Source organism: Loa loa, assembly GCF_000183805.2.
Source record: "Loa loa unplaced genomic scaffold supercont3.114, whole genome shotgun sequence".
Taxonomy (NCBI): domain Eukaryota; kingdom Metazoa; phylum Nematoda; class Chromadorea; order Rhabditida; family Onchocercidae; genus Loa; species Loa loa.
This window is the reverse complement of record NW_018108294.1, coordinates 85,074-101,835: the sequence shown is the minus strand read 5'-3', so window position 1 is coordinate 101,835 and position 16,762 is coordinate 85,074. Positions and strand designations below refer to the sequence as shown.

At 32.3% G+C, this 16,762-nt stretch overlaps 3 protein-coding genes across 3 annotated transcripts; 1 reads left to right on the top strand and 2 right to left on the bottom strand.

The window, feature by feature from the left end:
* Positions 1–883: 883 nt before the first annotated feature.
* LOAG_06728 (hypothetical protein) lies at positions 884–4,126 on the bottom strand (the record flags this gene model as incomplete). Its single annotated transcript, XM_020447229.1, has 8 exons — positions 884–1,053; positions 1,158–1,286; positions 1,658–1,832; positions 2,098–2,158; positions 2,305–2,513; positions 2,788–2,905; positions 3,243–3,334; positions 3,818–4,126. The coding sequence occupies 8 exons, from the start codon at positions 4,124–4,126 to the stop codon at positions 884–886; spliced, it is 1,263 nt and encodes a 420-aa protein (XP_020302519.1).
* A 1,087-nt stretch (positions 4,127–5,213) lies between these two features.
* Positions 5,214–6,576, top strand: LOAG_17691 (hypothetical protein). Its single transcript, XM_020450356.1, has 3 exons — positions 5,214–5,309; positions 5,648–5,752; positions 6,217–6,576. The coding sequence occupies exons 1-3, from the start codon at positions 5,255–5,257 to the stop codon at positions 6,423–6,425; spliced, it is 369 nt and encodes a 122-aa protein (XP_020305979.1). The 5' UTR covers positions 5,214–5,254; the 3' UTR covers positions 6,426–6,576.
* Positions 6,577–8,468: 1,892 nt separating this feature from the next.
* On the bottom strand, positions 8,469–13,506 carry LOAG_06726 (variant SH3 domain-containing protein; the record flags this gene model as incomplete). Its single annotated transcript, XM_020447228.1, has 11 exons — positions 8,469–8,703; positions 8,927–9,060; positions 9,458–9,574; positions 10,034–10,226; positions 10,505–10,586; positions 10,994–11,176; positions 11,475–11,673; positions 12,117–12,262; positions 12,330–12,443; positions 12,744–13,024; positions 13,386–13,506. The coding sequence occupies 11 exons, from the start codon at positions 13,504–13,506 to the stop codon at positions 8,507–8,509; spliced, it is 1,767 nt and encodes a 588-aa protein (XP_020302518.1). The 3' UTR covers positions 8,469–8,506.
* Between the last annotated feature and the right edge of the window lie 3,256 nt (positions 13,507–16,762).

Genomic DNA, 16,762 nt, shown 5'->3' with positions numbered 1-16,762 from the left:
ACCAGAACAGATACCAGCGGTATTTTATGGAAGTGACGATTTCAGGTGCAACACGTGCATTCAATCACAACAGCAACAATAACTGGAGTTCACAAAGAAGCTAAAATCAAACTGAAGTGGCCACTAAAATCATTCATGTTTGTTAAAACATCGACTAATTAAAATTCTCAGTAAATGAAAACTTAAAGTATAGAAGCATATACGAAGGATGCCAAGATATCTTGCATTGAACTTAATTAACGCTGCTTTACGAATATCAGATTAGCTTAATACCGATTTTCCCTTTGCTATCAACCAGTCTAGCATGCTGCTCAATCCAGACTAGTTTAAATACAACAAAAATTTTATGGTCAAATAGATTTGGAAAGCAAAATGTTTAGTTAAACAGAAATCAAAGTAATGTTGTGACTGACGATATCAGAAAGAAAGCTAGATTAAAGGAAAGAAGAATGAAACTGTATGACTGCTCGATATAAAAAAGGAAAGAGGGAATTTTAGACATGGAATTCGTATTCGGAAGCCCAACACTACTAAGATATCTGATGTTACTTTCCAAAATGTGTCAAAATAGTTGCGGATTATTTCCTTTGAAGATTACAAACTCAATTTATGTTAGAAAAGTTATAACATAATTGATTAATATCACGACCATTATCACCGGATCACCTGTAAAAACTTATACAGTCGCCACATTGTACTATGCCCATATTTCAATGAACTACAATAGAGAACTGTAGCTGAATGTAAGGCTTTCAGAGCTCATCAAATCCAGCAGTTATATATAAACCAAGAAAATTCAGCATAACGAATGAAAACCAAATTGCTAAAAAATTTTCTGACCCAACAATTGAGCAAGATATAAGAAATGGGCACTGGAAGCTTCTCAACATTCCATTTCTATTTCATTGTTATCACTGCCATCTTCATTATCATCATCATCGTCGTCATCATCATCATCATCATCATCATTATCATTATCATTATCATCATCATCATTTATGCCCTGATTTTCTCCGAGACGCAAATCTTTTCTTCCTTTTCCACCTTCGTCATCTGGAACAAGCATATCTTTTATCTCCATTAGTCCAACTACACATTTTAATCATGCGTAAATACCAAAACTCGATCAATTTCAGAGGAAACAAAGAAACATTTACCAGATGAGAAGTGACTTCCCCCAGATTCAACCTCTTCGTCATCCCACCACTTTTCCACACTTTCAATACTTTCGTCTTCATCGTCAAGATCATTCATTTCACCTGATGTTTCTGATATGTCATCATCATCTGAAACAAAAAATATAAATGATATGAATTTAGGAGCGAAATGTGTTTCCTTTTACTCTGATATGTGAAGACAGGGATGATTTCGGGATTAAAAATAGCACACAATTAGTGACGGAGGGCGTAAATATCCAAAAAAAAAAAAGCAATTAACCAACCTGACCGATAAGTTTCTAATTTAGAAATCTAGGTAATGGCCTGAATCAGTGGGGAAGAAACTAGGAATACGAGCCAGCACATTAGACCAGGCTTAGAGATCTCGTCAACAGGAGTTCCAGACAGAGGCAAAAACGCAGTGTGAAATTATTCAAAAAAATTAAACCAGAAACGGTCAAGCAATACTGTTTTCGAAAAATCCAACGACTCGCACTAACCTACAAAAGAAATACTTGGTTGCTGCGAAACAAACATCTGCGGACACATGCGACGACTAATTTGTTCATTTATCAGAGAAAGTTTTCCGCTTACTTGCAACAATTCATTCATATTCGATGCCCTTTTATTAAACCAACCAAATAAGGATGACAAATCTTCTTTTAAAGTACTAATCTGAAATTCATTTTATTCTTTGAAGAATTCATTTTCTTCATCGTTATAATGTAACCAGATTCTAGTGATGCAAAGTAAGCTTAGTTCTGAGTAGGGCATAGCGTATTTCGCATCATTAGAATGTGATTATATTACGTGGAAAGACTCCTGTCATTTCTGATAATGTTTTCATAGCAGATGGAAATAAAAGATGGGCTCTATATACATCATATCAAATGATGAGTGACATCATACTATTAAATCTGTTTTTACTGTGCAAACTTACTGTGCAGAGATAAGCCATATGCTTAGATAAAATACATTGCAGCCACCGCATCCAAGAACTTCTGAAAATCGACCCAGAATTTTAGGAAGTACCAAAACTATGAAACAAATTACTACAAGTTATACAATAAGTTATAACAAAAAGCACTTTGTGCTGTTTATGCACAAACTTTGTAATTGTAAAAAAAAAAAGAAAAAAAAAGCATACTCAAAATGTGTGCGGTTTCTGCAGCGATATTCAATTTCCTTAAGCAAAGGTATAATTTGTGTCACTGGCAAATCATTCAGCGTTGCTGATATCGTCTGCACATCTACTTTCAACAACACTGCATCGACTTTTTCAGTATCACTGCTCGTCAAACCTTGATTAAGAATTACTGCCAAACTTTCACCACTCGTACTTCTCATATCCAATCCCTAAAATACACGATAAACCAAGACTGTCATGGAAATGAATTAAAATTCCAGTTATTTTGTTTCGTTTAATCCATCATCATGGAAAATGATTGGTCAGTGTTTGCCGATAGTTTGTCTTAACTCGAAGGAATAAGTTTATCAAGTCTAGCTCCTAACGGCGAATATCCTACAGAAAACTGTGTATGAGTTTGTTGACAGTACTTCAATCCCTATGAATTAGATCTCGTGAACCTCAGTATATTTACCTACAAAATTGAATGAATAAATAACATACTGCAGCGGCTTCCTCCGTGTAGGTATTCGATGTGCTTGCCTTTTCATTCACACCGAAATCTTGTATATTTTCGCTAATAGAGTCCACATCATCCATTTCTAAACTTCTATGATTCCGACTGAAAAAATCATATAATGTGATTCAGTGAAAAAGAATTTGGGAAATGTTTATTCCAAAGCCAATAATTCAACTTCAGATGCTCATAAAGTTCAAAAATGAAGTGCTGGTATGCTTTTATTATTCTGACGAAAACTGAAGCTGTATGGCATTGCAAGCAAGTCTCTGTTAGGCAAGGTTTAGTGATTCTGTAACAGTGTGATAACGAATTATGATTTTAACTTCGATAATTTCATCCCAGACCAAAGCAACCATAAAGTAAGTCACGGATATTTTTGCAGAATATGAATCCCGGCTAAGAAACTATTATCGAAATTTAAAACAAAAGTAATTCTAACCTTTTGTCGATCGTTTTTCTCCTATCTTTTAAAGGAATATCTTTCAGACTTGTTTTTGATGATTTCTTTGATAAAATCACTTCATGATTCTCCTGTAATTATTTAAAATGTTTGAAATACTTCAATACTGAGAAAAAAATTGAATTGCTTATTGGAAGGAAGAAAACTTATTGAAAATTAGAATGAGCAATTTGACATGGTCGAATCGGCAGTACTTGGAACCATCGAAAACAGCAGATAATACTTTTGGATAGCTGAAGCAAGCCAACATAGGGAAAACACCACTTACTGCTCAACCAAGCCAGATAATATGAACCGCTGACAATCTTTCTACCAAGCAAACTGCGCAGCTTAATTAAAACAGTGGCATAGCAAAATCTCCGGAAATATCCGTAACATTATCGGAAGATGCATACCAGATTAATAGGATAAATTTAAACTAACAGTCCGCAACGATCCTCATGCTTTCCCTTATGACTTTCAAATTTCTCCTCTCTAATTCGATCCCAAAATGCTAGTATTTAACAAATTTTAACACACACAAGATCAAATGGAATGTATTTCAAAGTCATTACTCTCGTCGAACTGTTATTAACAACAGTTTCTTTATCTTTGCTGTTATTCATCAGATCATTATCATCCAATTTGATTTTCTTCTTATTGATGGCACCACCATTAGAATGGGTTGTCTCTTTAGCTTCCGATAAACGACGACTTCGTCTCAACATCTGGTCACACTCTACCGGTATGCCTACAGTTTGAATCCAAATGTAAATTTCGATTAAAATTGCTTTGCTTAAATCCAAAATTGACAAAACAGAAGCATCACTGACGTTATTATTTCCATTTTCTGATGAAAGTGAATACGAACTGTGTCCAGTCATTTAACCGTTTAAAGTTTAGAATAAACGGATACCCAAAGGACAGTTCAGTGATGATTCCAAATATTATCAGTAGTAATACTACCTTCCAATTTCGAAACTTCACAAATACATATTTAGTCCAACGAGCGGAACGAGTCAAAGTTTGTTACCCTAGACTAAATCAAAACTTTTGCTACCCCTCTCAATTGGGAAGGAATCATAAATCAAGAAATTAGATCAATGCCTATTCAACCATATTAGAAAACCATAATATCACCTACCCAAACTCACACTGTTACCCACCCGCACCACTACACAACCACCCACTCACACACCACCCGACAAGAAATGAGCAAACCCTCAGGGGCCTATCCTACTTCAAAATGCAGATAGTTTTTATGCTGCAACAATCTGTAAACAATCGTTTCGGAAACACTGAATTTGAAGTTCGAAAAATCGGCATAGTCCGGGTCTCCAAAGATCCTCGACCTCGGGGATGCGTTAGATATATGGGTGTGCTTGAGTAGACAAGATGCATTTTAGTATTTGAATTATTTGAGCACTCAGGTTATTTAGATATTTAAGTTATTTGAGCCCTAAGGTTATTTAAATATCGAATTTTTGGGACCACTCAAATGATTGAAATACGTATTCGAATTATTAAAGTGTGGATATCCAAGTATTTGTATTGAGCACTAAAGTTTGGGTTGCTTAATTTTTGAGAGTGCTCGAATCACTCAAATATCGAAATTGTTCAAGTGTTCGAGTTATGCATTCGAGTTCAAATAAGAATAAAGTACGTGTTATGTTTTCCGAGTAATTAAAACAACAAAGGTAAGTGCTCTATAAAACTAATTTAATGTAGGAATTTAATTTTAGATTTGTAACTTAAACTGATAAATTTCTGAAAAAAATCTTTTAGTAAATATATTTGTGCTTTTTGAACTGTAAGCAGCTTTGTGTTATCTATCACAATTTTATTCTCCTTGTATAAACACACTGCATGATCGTTTTTCGTTTCGCTTCCCCTTCTTGCTTCCCTTTCTTCCTGTCATTTTTCCGTTATCATCATTTTCTTCCTTAAAAACCTATTGTTAGTTATATTATTCATCGTTTAACATCGACGCGTATTACCTTCAAATTATTATAATGTTGTGGATTATTACAGCTAGTTGCGTCATATACTTCTTTACATCGGCAACTGGTAATGGAATTCATTTTCGGTTTCAGTTTCGAATCTTAAGCATTTTTAAGTAAATTTACTGTAGCATTTCTGCAGAAGTATGACTTCTAATCAACAAAAAGTCTTTTTTTGATTGCTTGAACGCTACATAGGTCATCCATATATTCTCAGGAAGAGGTTGCATTGGTCGGAGTATGTGATTTATCCACTGATGAACCGAACTATCTTCCGAAGAATGTACTTGTACTATTCTGATCCGTTCCCAGTTTTTTTTTTCTAAAAAGTGTGTGAATCAAATTGCTCCCCTATTACTGTCCGACCTCTAATAATTATTAGCAATTTAAGTCTTTTCTTTACAGCTCTCAGATGTATACTCGAAAATAGCATTATCAAAAAAGCTGCCATTGAAAATTGCTCATCATCAGTTACCGATTGCTTCTGGTTCAAATGTAACAGTTTGGATAGTAAGTGATTTCAAAGATTCATATACTTATGTCATGTGTACCTATTATGTTATGTTATAATACGTTGGTCGATGGCAGCAGTCTTTATCACTTCGCGATCATCAGCATTAACTTCGACAAAGAATGAAAGCACTTGTAGTTATTGCTTAAAAAGTAACAAAAAGCATACGTAATACAACTGGCATGTTCTTAAATGTAGACCTGTACAGGATACGAGATACCTGGGATAGCTATGCTAGGCATAAATTTGCATTCCATTAATAACGAAAGAAATAAGCTGAAGAAAGGTTAATGTTAATTATGATAACCACACTCAAATAGATGGCAAACTGTTCAGTTGGAAACATATGTTTTATTTTTTCTATGCGAAATCTTTCAAGTCAGAAAAACGGCGATTCGTTACAAGATTTGATTTCTAATTTAATTTTTAGATTCTTTTTTCGCTCAATGATTAGTCCTTTTAGAAGAAACAAATGAGAAGGGTTGTAACGACAACTTAGGCAACTTATGGAATTGTCAAGTGTTGAGTGAAGCTTGTTTGTTGACTGGAGGAAAAGCGTACTGCGATACGTGTGTCAAAGATTTGTGCAACAATGCTATGGCTACTTCTTTTGCTTCCCTTACCATTATTACCATATTATCGATATTACTTATCTTAAATATTGCCGTATAAGTGTAATATCATAAGAATTTATGCATTTCCGTACTATACAACTTATATATTTCCGTATTGATACATAAATACATACTTTGTGACTTGTTTCTTTGTGACAAATTTCCATTCCAAAACTTTGTTGAGAAATCTTTGATGTTGAAAAGTTTCCAGATGGCATCGTTTCTCAATATACGCCATGGTTTATCATAGTATACTTCAAGGTACTGAAAATATTTTTTGGAAGAGAGTAGAAAGACAATGACATAGCAGTGGATACAGCATTCAACCAGGGTTTAATGTCAGATGATGAAATGTGGAATGCCTTCACTTCTCTTTTCTGTTTTCTTCATCTTGTCAGACTGGAAAATGGTGAAATACAATATTTGTATACTGTTGCTTCCATACTTATCATAAAGAACGATAATATTCCCATACTACGGTGTTATTGTCTAGAATTGTGGATAACTAAGAATTTCAGAATTAAAATTTCATTACGATTGTCAGGTCAACTATTGCAAACGACTTGCAATCAACAAAATCAGGCTGTGTGCTCATTTATAAAAAATTGGCGTTGCAGTTGTTTGCGAATAATCTCTTATATCACAGCCAGTTTTCGTAACAAACTTCTAAATCGACACGCCTACCAACAATGTGACATATTCCATCTGCCTCAATTTCATTTACAATTTCTGTCTCAATTTCATTTGTCATATTTTTTTTTTCATTTGATTTCGGAACTTTCAATTTCTATTTCTGCTTTCAAACGATTTGACCAGTACCTTCAATTACAGTTAGTCGGTGTCGAGAAATCGTAAATAAAAACATCGATCGTTGAACGCCTTTATTACTATTCATTGCTTAAAGTTGTTTATTCCATTCTTCAACCAAAATTATTCCTCAATATGATCCATCCCGAAAGAAAAGTTGAATTTCACAATTTTATTAAAATAAGAATTGCAACTGGTAAGAAGGAATAGTAGTAATAATTCTTAAATCACATTAAAGCAAACCGGTTTCGCAATATAACAACAGCAATAAGAACAGGAAAATTAGTACAACGAATTGCTATGAATCAATATTATCATTGAAAAGCTGTGCATACATAAAAAACATTAATAATGAACAAGCAAAGTAACAAAAAATGAGACGGATAAATCGAACTGACTAGAGAATTGAAATTCAACTAATTAAAGCCAAAAAAATATGGTAAGCATAATGACATGTGATGTGATCTGATTGGTAAGGAAATAAATTCAAACAACTGAAATTGTTTTGCACCTAATTCTAATCATTGATTCATGTGATTACTTACTTCAATTCTTATCTCGATAAATACTACTAACATTTTTTTTAAAATGTTTGAATAGGCTGAACAAATTAAGAAAGAAAAAATCCCAACATGGAAACATTTATAATTGCAATCATCGATCGAATTACATGGTGTGATAACAAAGAAATCAACTAAAATTCGATCATTTCAAATACCTACTGCAACTACTAACTAAATCTAAATATAAGTGAAGCGTAAAAGAGGAAGGAATTGGCTTCACGATAAAAAAACATGATGTTGTGTCTATAATGAAAGTATAGCCTTGAGCAATAATTATATAATTAGGTGGACGAAATTCATGAAAGTAAAAAGAGAACAGGAAAGAAAAACCTTCATTTCTGGCCTATCAATTTTGACAGAATTCAACACTGTCCGATTTTAGCAATTCTAAAAATTATGCTCTTTCCAAATATCTCTGTAGTATAAGGATGATTTCAAGAATTAAAATCTACTATTCTAGGATTTGGAATAATTCTAGAAATTGCCATAAGTTATCTACCGCAAAGAGTAGTTTGAGTCGAATAATAATAGATGTATGCAGGAAAAACTGTTTTACAAATCGAACAAAAAAGTGGTGAAAATGATCAGAAGAAAATAAAAGGTATCTAAAAAGAGATCAAAAGCACGAAATATTGGAAATTTAGAATTATCATTTAATACTTTTGGAAAAGTGAAAGACCAAATATTTCTGGAAAAAAAGGAGAATTTCCACGGAAAGTTATTAAAATTCCTTTTTCACATGAAAATTTCCAAACTACATGTGCATAACTTAAGGAAAGTCTACGATAATATATTTTTCACGAGCTTTATAAGATGGATAGAGACCTTTTTTGCCAGTTCGCCTATTGGTACCCATCGAGAAGCCATTCCAATGGTTACCAGCAATTCCGATAATATCACCGATCTTTAAATCGATTTCATTACCACTTTCGGCACGATATGACTCTACTGCTACTTGTTCATGAGCTGGAATTCACATTTCCCAATTGGTGAATATCATCAAATGATTATTAAACAATCAGAAAATTTTAGGTAAGCATCATGTATACAAACTAAACAGATACATATTTTTTAACTTTGTTAAATTCTCTTTCTAGTGTATGATCTTCAACGTAAACCAACTATCTTCAGTTCTAACTTGTAATATTATGATCCAGTATTGGCTTTTGATACTATAAAAAGAATTCACCTTGCTGGCCACCGAAGTAGTAAATATCATCCAGGGAATGAAATCGATCACCTGCGTCACCAAAACGAACTTGCATTAATTCGTAACCCATACGGCAAACCTGCGAACTGAATGTGCAAACAAGATATATACACCTGAAACCCAAGCAATAACAGATAATAGGAAAGAAAGACTGTCTCCAATGTGCACAAAATTTTTTCAGTTGCACTATAGCAATGATGTGACCTAGACCAGAAAGCTAAATGAGTTTGAATTCGCAGTTCAGACCCATTTGAAGCTTATCGCGATAAAATCAACAGCTTGTACTATCGCTCATCATTAATCCTCTTTAAAAGATGGAAAAAACAAAATATTCAACTTCTTTCATCTATGCAATTGTTTTATTCTCTTGATCCAGGCAAGATATTTCACTTCTCTGTTTCTGGATATTTTATCCTTTTCCTTTTTACTTCCTTCCTAATTCGAATTTAAGAAATCACACCAATCATTAATTTGTCAAGTAAAGGAATAAAAAGACTGAACAAAATATACCTTGACAATAATTCAATATCGACCACAACACCAATTAATGATTCTATCGTATAGCGGGAATGAACCTGAGCCATTTTTGATATTTTTGGATCACCATATATCTCGTAATTTGGATATCTGAAACTTTCAGTCCTAAGCTAGTTTAATTCACTTTTACCCAATCCAAATCAGTTTAAATTAATATATTCTAATTAGTTCGTTTTGTTTCAAATAAGAATATCTTTATGACTTTTTTTATCGACATATGAAATCATTTTATTCTTTATCAATCTAATATAACACATGAAAAGTAAATAACTGCTTACATTAGTAATGAGTTATCTGATTTCTTTAGCAATAATCATTTTATCCACTGCCCTGACAATATGCTCAACAAAAAAAAAAAGTTCAGTGCTTTAAAATAAGAATGTTAGTAGCTGATAGCAATTAGAACTGTAGATTATCCATCTCATATTAAAACAAAGGATGAATAATCTTCAATCACAAGTACCACCGGTTATTAACATTTGTCATCAAACAACAATTAATATAGTTAATGGAGTTCAGCAATCCCGGTGGACGGAATAAATAACCAACTTCATCAAAAGTTCATCGAATATTTCGGGATCATCAGTTGCAATATAAATTCGCCTCTTAACCGATGACCCTATACGATATTCTTCGATCTTGAACCAGTCTTCGGCCCATTTTATATACTCATCCAAATCATGAAAAGATGCTTCCGTGTGAATTTTATCCGTTCGACGGATTTGCAAACCGACGATTGGTCCTAAAAATGGAACAATAACTTGATAAGAATGTTACAATGCTTTTTTCCCCTTCCCCCAGATTGGACAATAAAGAGCTTTTCAATAGTACTAAGCAATAAATTCCAATTTATTCAGTAAAGAAGTCTTTCCGGATCTGTTCGTTTCGACATACAGCATACAATGTATTGGAAGTCTTTTATTACTTGTTAAAGAGTAATAAAAACTTCTGGAAATTGTACTCTCTCCATTACATTAGTAATACAAGACAATTCAAGAATTATTCTCAAGTAGTTTTCACCTTTATCAAACGGCACTTTCTTTACGGCCTGGTCAATTTCCTTTGCAAATACAGCTGATGGACGCATTAGATATCGTATAAACTGTAAACAAATTTCATCATTGAATTCAACGATTTGTTATCAGAATGATTCGCAAGCGATGATTTCATTGATTAAGAGCACAAACTTTTACTTTTTACGATAAGATCGATTTGAATGCATCTCAAATACAACAAAACCTTTCTAACTGCAGCAAATTAACTCCACCAGTTCAATTCATCATTTCAATCCATAAAATTTAATCATATTAAGTAAGAGAAGAATGGAGGAATAAGAGAAGAACATCTTTCAAATTAGAAGCATCTATAGGGTTATTAAAAACAATACCATGGATAACCACCTAATATTTATGGCCCGGATGGCTATCTTTTAGCTTCCTGAAGATTTAACGATCCCAGCAGTTAGTCGAATTTTTCAGAGCAATTACTGTTTGCTATCAGAAAATAAACCTGTGAAATGAAGAACGCTGGAGGATTGGAGTGCAGCTTTAACAGTTCATCACTATATGACTGCGGAATAGCAAGTGGAAGATAGGGCGGCCGAAAGGCGAGTGAATCAATAATCGGTAACTTGACTATCCGTTTATTCCTATAGTGTTTACCAGTACCCCAATCATCAGCATATTCATTGGGCTAGAAATTCAATTTTTAAAGAATCTCTAAATTTTCAAAAACAAATAGAAACCCAATCAAAATGAGGACTGTACTTTCCACTTCCTCTAACTATTGGTCCGATTAGTGGTATCGATCACCGGTTAAAAAATAATAATGAAGTATCAGTTGCAGGTCCCACTTTATATTTTAATATCGAAAGACAAGCTCAAACAGGTAGAAATTTCAACGGTGAGACCCCTTTAGGTCAGTGACCTTACATATATTCGAAATGAAAACATGCAAGAATTGAAAAATCTCTTGATAACTTTATTGTAACCTTGAAGATTTCCGAAAATGAACATTTGGTAATTGGAAGGAATGCAGCAGTCCAGCCATTTGTGGCGTAATTCCACGTACGACCATCATCCGTTAAGACGAGTGTGCGATTTGAACCATATGCAACGATAAAACAATATGTAACGTGATGTAACTGACAGCCGAAACCACATTGCTTATTCAAATCACATGTTAAAATTCTGTAAATTTTATCTTCAGACAAAATTAAAAGGCAATATATAAAACATCTACTCATATCATGACAACTATATCAATCATAAAAGAGTTTGTAATTAAAGGTTACATTAAAATCGGATAAGTATACACATATCCAATACTGAAAAGTATGGCAAAGAATAAGGTTACTACCTTTGTTTAATAAAAATTGTGAATATCCAAAAGTTTAGCGTATATTTATCAGATATGTGATAATCGTTCCACACGAATATCTAATCTTTTTGAGCTTTCGGCTGACATTCAAAAATTTCTCAAAATCTGGTTGTGTTTATCAAACTAATCGCTAGCAAATTCGAGATTTTCTTTCTCGAGTCCATCCCAATGATATACTTAATTCTGATCAAACATGTCAACTTTATTTATTACTTAAATAAGAAGGTAAAACTAATCAGAAGTTATTCCATACCTTGCACTTTTACAGTCGTCAGGATTTTGCATTTTATCGAAATGATTTTGAAATATGGCCGAAATATTTGCAAGTGCATTTGCTCGCCAACTTTCTGCCAAGTCGATATTTTTGAATGCTGCTGCTTGACCAAGCAAGGAAAGCAACTGTAAATAAATATTACTGCAACAAGAGTGGCTCCCTCCAAAGAAATGAATGGAAAAAGTGACCTGCCTGATTCCGTGTGTGATTTATGAATGCAGAATTGTTGCTGAGCGTTGATGTAAGTTGATTACTGAGGTAGTAATAAAGTTCCCATATCGAATTATGTAGTTCACGTCTCGCTATCTGAAAATATTTTCTTTTAATAAATTATTTTCTGGAAGTTAATTAAACATTTAAATAGTATTTTCACGAATTATTATCAATACCATCAATAAAAAGTTGTAGTTCGAATAAGCAGACTGGATATCAAGACTGCTCAGTTATTTCCCCATTACTCGCCATAGAAGAAAAGCACACAGAAAAAGAATAAGGATACTAAAAGATAAAGGGAAATAATGAAAATTAAATTCCAATTTTTGATTGGTTATGTATGACAGAGAATTCTGGACGAAATTTATGCCGAATTTAGCAAAAAATACTAACTTCATGTTTCATTGAAAAGCCATTCGATGGTAAAAGAAGCAAAGTTTCACTTTTTTCTCTATCAATCCACTGCTGTTTCCGCTTCTCAAATTCATCGCTTATTTTTATAGGTAATATGTTGTCATTCTGTTTCTTCACCGTTAACTTCTTTATTTGTGGTTGAATTTTTTCACCTTTTAATAATTTATGAAGCTTTTCATTCTCATGCTTTAGTTCTGCTAAATCCAACAATGCTCGCTCATAATTTAATATTAATGCTTGCTGCTCATTAACATCCTTCCCTGAAATGCAATTAATTTGATGGTAAAAGGAAAGAGAGACAAAGAGAGAGAAAAATAAGGAGGATTAAATGAAGCATCCAAATGACAATCCATATAAATATTTTGGGATCAAAATAAAGTAAAATAAAGAAGGTAGGAGAGAACTTAATAATGGTGCTACTCCTTGGAAAATTAAAAATTCTCTGATTTTCCGAAAATTTGTAAAAGAATGGAGAACATTCTGCTTTTCCAGGCATTTGCAAAAGAACAAAAACTGTCTGCTTTATCGGATCACATTTCAAATCAATAAAATCTCTACTCTTCTCTGATATCCATGCATATTTGGTTTTATCATTTCTTTCTTTTGATATAGTAAACCAACCTTTTGACTGCAAACCGTATAGACTGAGTGAAAGATAAAAGAAGATTGATGACCAAATGACCACTGCAGTAATTAAAATACAGTGCATCGAACATGAGCATGATGTTCGTCGAAGCTTCATTATGTTGTCATCCTCATGAATGTCTAGAAATTTCCATGAATTAATGAATAACTTAACTACGATTCTCTCAAATATTCAAATATTCGACCACAGAAATGCTATAAATAGGTAAGTGACTAATTGCTCATAAAATATCAACAGGCAGTATTTATTTAAATAAAGCAACAAACTTACAAAGTACAAGTCGTCACTACCAATGTAAATTTGAAAATTAGTTGCACATTAAAAAACCATTAGTCCGAATTAATCCGAATCTGAAAATCATTCATTTTCATTTCATTTCTTTGTTCTATGCAAATTACATGTGAAGACTTATTTCATTTTAATTTGTTACTATTGCTTCCTGTTTCCATGCATCTTGTTTCCTAGCATAGCAAATCGAGAATTACGATTGTAGAGTCTATGAGACCGTTAAAATCTAGTCGAGAAATCAGAATAAGTAATATATTATTTTCGCCAGACTGTAGAATATTTGTTATCAACATTAGAAGATAAACCTTTAGCTAGACCAAATAATGATTTGTCATCAAACAATATCATCTAACATTTAGTTATCTAACAACTTTTTTTTCACCACTGTGGAACATCTAATCATTTATTTATTTTTGCTAATCTAAAATCGGCATCGACTCTAAAATTTAATTCGTCATAAAATTGCAATAAAGAGTTTGATAATTTGAATCGATATTTGCAAGTTTATTTTGATAATTTCACACTTTCGTTATTTTCTAATTAATGCAAATAATTAAAAAAGAAAAAGGTACTGGAATATATCGAAAAAAAAAGATGAATCATCGATGTAAATTAACAAAACTAGTGGTAAATAATTGGAAAAAATGAGGGAAAAAAGGGTGAAAGTGAAATTTAGTTAATCTCAAAAAAAAAGTTTATTGTTGATACTTGTCATAAATAATGCAACACGGAAGGACAATTGTTACCGTTATTATCAGTTCAATGTGCTTTCTGGGAAGAGAACATAGAAAGAGGATTATATATGAATTGGCAACAAATATATATATATATATATATATTTACTTTACAGTCATAAAAATTTGAAATGATTTGAGCAATCCTTCCACTTGTTTATCAGATTTTCGAAATTTGAGGAAGAAAATATGATAGCATGAAAACTTTTTTTTCCATCCTCACTATCACATAATATAAATATCAATCACTATCAGATGATATTATTGATTACTCTGTTTAGATAAATTATTGGAATTTTAAAATACTTTCAAAATGAAAACTATATCACACAATAACAATATACTTATCCATTTCTTCTTGTAAATTTTTTGCAATATTTCCATTCTGAAAATTTAACATTAGTAAATATAAGGGAGAAGGTGTAAGACAATAACGGATAGGAACATTTGAAATGTTAATAATTTACATTATGAATGTACTATGAAAGAATATTGTTCAATAAATATGTAAAATGTTTATAATGAAGCTATGAAAAGTACTATACAATATGTATCCACATACAAACATACACATGCATGTGAGTACCACATTTCTCACATACATCAACATGCACATATTTATACAATACAAAAGTGATAGTAACAGTAATGATGAATGATCAAACACCTCTTTTATATGCTAATATTTACATAACTAATGATTTCAAAGCAATTTTTTTATTTCCCTTCACTGGGATTGCTCGCAATTTCTTTTCTTTCATTGCAATTTCTCAAAAAAGAAACCTAAAAATGAATCTTCTGATTGATAAAATATCTTGAGGACTGCTTAGGATCCATATCAGATTTGCATTGTGATATAATCAAAAAAAATTTTTCTTTTTAATATTGGCCTTTTCCATTCTCATACCTTACTTCAATAGACAAAAGCTTTAGAGCATTACAAAAATTAGTAATTATAGCAATTAATTAAATAATTGATGGTTTGTTAGTAGAGAACTGTAAAACATTAAGTCATTAGGGAAAATATTGATAAGACAATAAAATTAAGCTATAATAGTAAACTGATAAGAGATGAAAAATCACACAACGTTGCCAGTTCCGAATAGTAACAACAATTTAAGCGTTAGTTGACATAGTTGTCTTTAGCACCACTAAAAATGACACAAAAATGGTTTGGAATTTTTTTTAGCAATTAATAAGGAATTGCGGGGAATGAACGGTAAACAGCCCATACAATAATGAGCAGTTCATATCGATCCTAATAATGAGTGTTAGATTTTGAGCAATAATTTCAGTTTTGCAAACATATCATCTGTATATTATGTATCTTTTTCCTGAGAGATCTTGATCCCATTAGGTTTTCCAGTGATTAACTTCACTAACTGTTCATGCAGTCAGTGATAAAAGTTATGTTATCCAGCGAAGAATACTTGTAAATGAGGATCAAGATTTCTACATAAATTGCAACACTCCTCTACCTTAAAAATTATCCGCTATTCATCCCTAACAACTGCTGCGGTTTGCCGGGATAATCAAGATAAATGATAAGATATTGTTGATATAACCTTGATATTATTAATATATCAAATATCAAATTATGTGACACATTTTAAACAATCCTCGCCATTGAATATCGTTATTTTTTTTTTTTTTTTTTTAAGTAATCTGTTGTAAAACCAAAACAGACAAGAAACTATCAACCAATGACGACTCAAATGATTCATTACTTCATTCATCATGTTGCTAATTGCAGTAGAATGTTGGAACCGAAGGAAATTATTTGTAATGATTAATTAAGTTAAGGAAGGAAGGATAATGATTACAAGACCATTCTCGATTTGTTTTTGCTTCCACTCATTGCACAATTTACCATTTCGTCATCATTCTTCATTTCCTTTCTTTTTTTTTAACTGGTGTAACTAACATATTAGGTGAGCAAAAATTTGCATGCTTTTGCCTATATTTCAAACGTAAAGTCTTCATATTACTGAATTAATACTAGCCATATTTAAGATCTGACTCTGATTCGTCTGACTCTCCTATTTAACTATTACCATAGTATTTTATTCATAAAACTCATGCGATGATCGCAGTGCAGTTTGACTACCAACTTAAAACTCATGAGAGGACCGCAGCGGAGCCAGCAATACAATCGAAAGTATAAAATTTATTCCCTCAACTTAATACAAGAAGAGATATGCTAAATAAACCTACTTAAAAAATATTATCCAACATTTTAAACTTCAACGAATATCTGCGTATACTAAACCTCATTACAGCTACGCAATTTTTTTTTNTTTTGTGTACGTTTAAGTAAAATTTAATTTAAT